Source organism: Peromyscus californicus, unplaced genomic scaffold (genome assembly GCF_007827085.1).
Source record: "Peromyscus californicus insignis strain IS unplaced genomic scaffold, ASM782708v3 Scaffold_4__1_contigs__length_199733344, whole genome shotgun sequence".
NCBI classification, from domain to species: Eukaryota; Metazoa; Chordata; class Mammalia; order Rodentia; family Cricetidae; genus Peromyscus; species Peromyscus californicus.
The window spans coordinates 99,426,793-99,428,591 of NW_026294562.1; the positions used below are offsets into that span (position 1 = coordinate 99,426,793).

Here is a 1,799-nt window from a genome sequence, read left to right on the forward strand (position 1 = left end):
ATACTCACAAAAGGCAGTATTAGTGTAAAATAATTCTTAAAGATTGGTTAGATTGCTTATAAGGCTAGTGATTTCAAAGAGAAGGATGACTATACAATAGATGATAACATGATCAATATTTTACTTTTATTTACTGTGTAGTGTGTAGCTTCCTCCAAGACTTGTGCTTGATTTGTTAATATTCTAAAAGACTTGGTACATGATGCATTTCAAATTGATATGATGGCTTCCAGATGAATATGAGCAGGATATATAGCATCACTTAAAATAGCTCTAGGTCTCCAGTTTCAAAAATCTGTCCTGAGAGCTGCCGATTGGATGAACACACAGTTCTGAAGATTGATTCATGCATTCTCCTATAGGATGCTCCTTCCCAATGACACCCAATTTCACCCTTCCTCCTTCTTGTTGCTGGGGATCCCAGGACTAGAGACTCTTCACATTTGGATTGGCTTTCCCTTCTGTGTTGTATACATGATTGCTCTCTTAGGAAACTTCACCATCTTGTTTGTGATCAAAACTGAGAGCAGCCTCCACCAGCCCATGTTCTACTTTCTGGCCATGTTGGCTACCATTGACTTGGGCCTCTCGACAGCAACCATTCCTAAGATGCTTGGGATCTTCTGGATTAATCTCAGAGAGATCACCTTTGAGGATTGTCTTATACAGATGTTTTTCATCCACAAATTCACACTTATGGAGTCAGCAGTCCTCTTGGCAATGGCTTACGACCGCTATGTGGCCATCTGCAACCCACTTCGGTATAGTATCATTCTCACCAACAAGGTTGTTTCTATGATTGGTCTTGCTGTGCTAGTGAGGGCAATTATCTTTGTTATTCCATTTATATTTCTAATTTGGAGACTGCCCTTCTGTGGGCATCACATCATTCCCCACACCTACTGTGAACACATGGGTCTCGCTCGTCTGTCTTGTGCCAGTGTCAAGGCCAATATCATTTATGGCTTATGTGCCATATGTAATTTACTGTTTGACATAGTAGCTATTGCCCTTTCTTACATACAAATACTATGTGTTGTGTTTCATCTCCCTTCTCGGGAAGCCCGAATCAAGTCCCTCAGCACTTGTGGTTCTCATGTTTGTGTCATTCTTGCCTTCTACACACCGGCTCTCTTTTCTTTCATGACACACCGCTTTGGTCGAAATGTGCCTCGCTATATACATATACTTCTGGCCAACCTTTATGTTGTAGTGCCGCCAATGCTCAATCCTGTCATATATGGGGTAAGAACGAAGCAAATCTATGACCGTGTGAAGAAAATGTTATTGCAAATGCAAGGAAAGGAAAAAGAATAGCATATAATTGTATGAGGTTCCAAAGGCTCCTCTCACAGTTCACTCAGAAATATGCCTTGCAGTAGAAGTCATGTCACAACATGAAGCTGCACCAACATTCTGCTCTAAGTATTTAAATATGTGGCTTTTAATGCTACTTCACAACAGATACAACTGGTTTCTTCCTCTGCTGACTCAATTTCCTAATAATTTTATTTTAATAATGTATGCTTTTTTCTTCTTTCATCAGAGACCTGGTGGTTGTTTTGCATAATATTTCAGTGCATCTATTATTGTTACAAAAGTTGATGTTTCCTGTAGTTTCTGTTCTCAGTGTTACTGTGCTAATTTTCTGAGTGCTGGTTTCAAAACTGTGGGATTTTGAAGAGGAAATGATGACTACAAAACTTTCTCTCACTTTTTGAAATTTACAAAACTTTAAACTAGCCAACACACTCAGCTTATAAAGTGCCATCCTTTCCTTTACATCCTTGTATATCATG

The 1,799-nt window shown here is 39.3% G+C and overlaps 1 protein-coding gene across 1 annotated transcript; it reads left to right on the forward strand.

Annotated features, from left to right (window-relative positions):
• The first annotated feature begins 363 nt into the window (after positions 1–363).
• Positions 364–1,317, forward strand: LOC128094288 (olfactory receptor 52E2). The gene has a single exon (XM_052712539.1). It carries the CDS (start codon positions 364–366, stop codon positions 1,315–1,317), a length of 954 nt encoding a protein of 317 aa, XP_052568499.1.
• Positions 1,318–1,799: the final 482 nt, after the last annotated feature.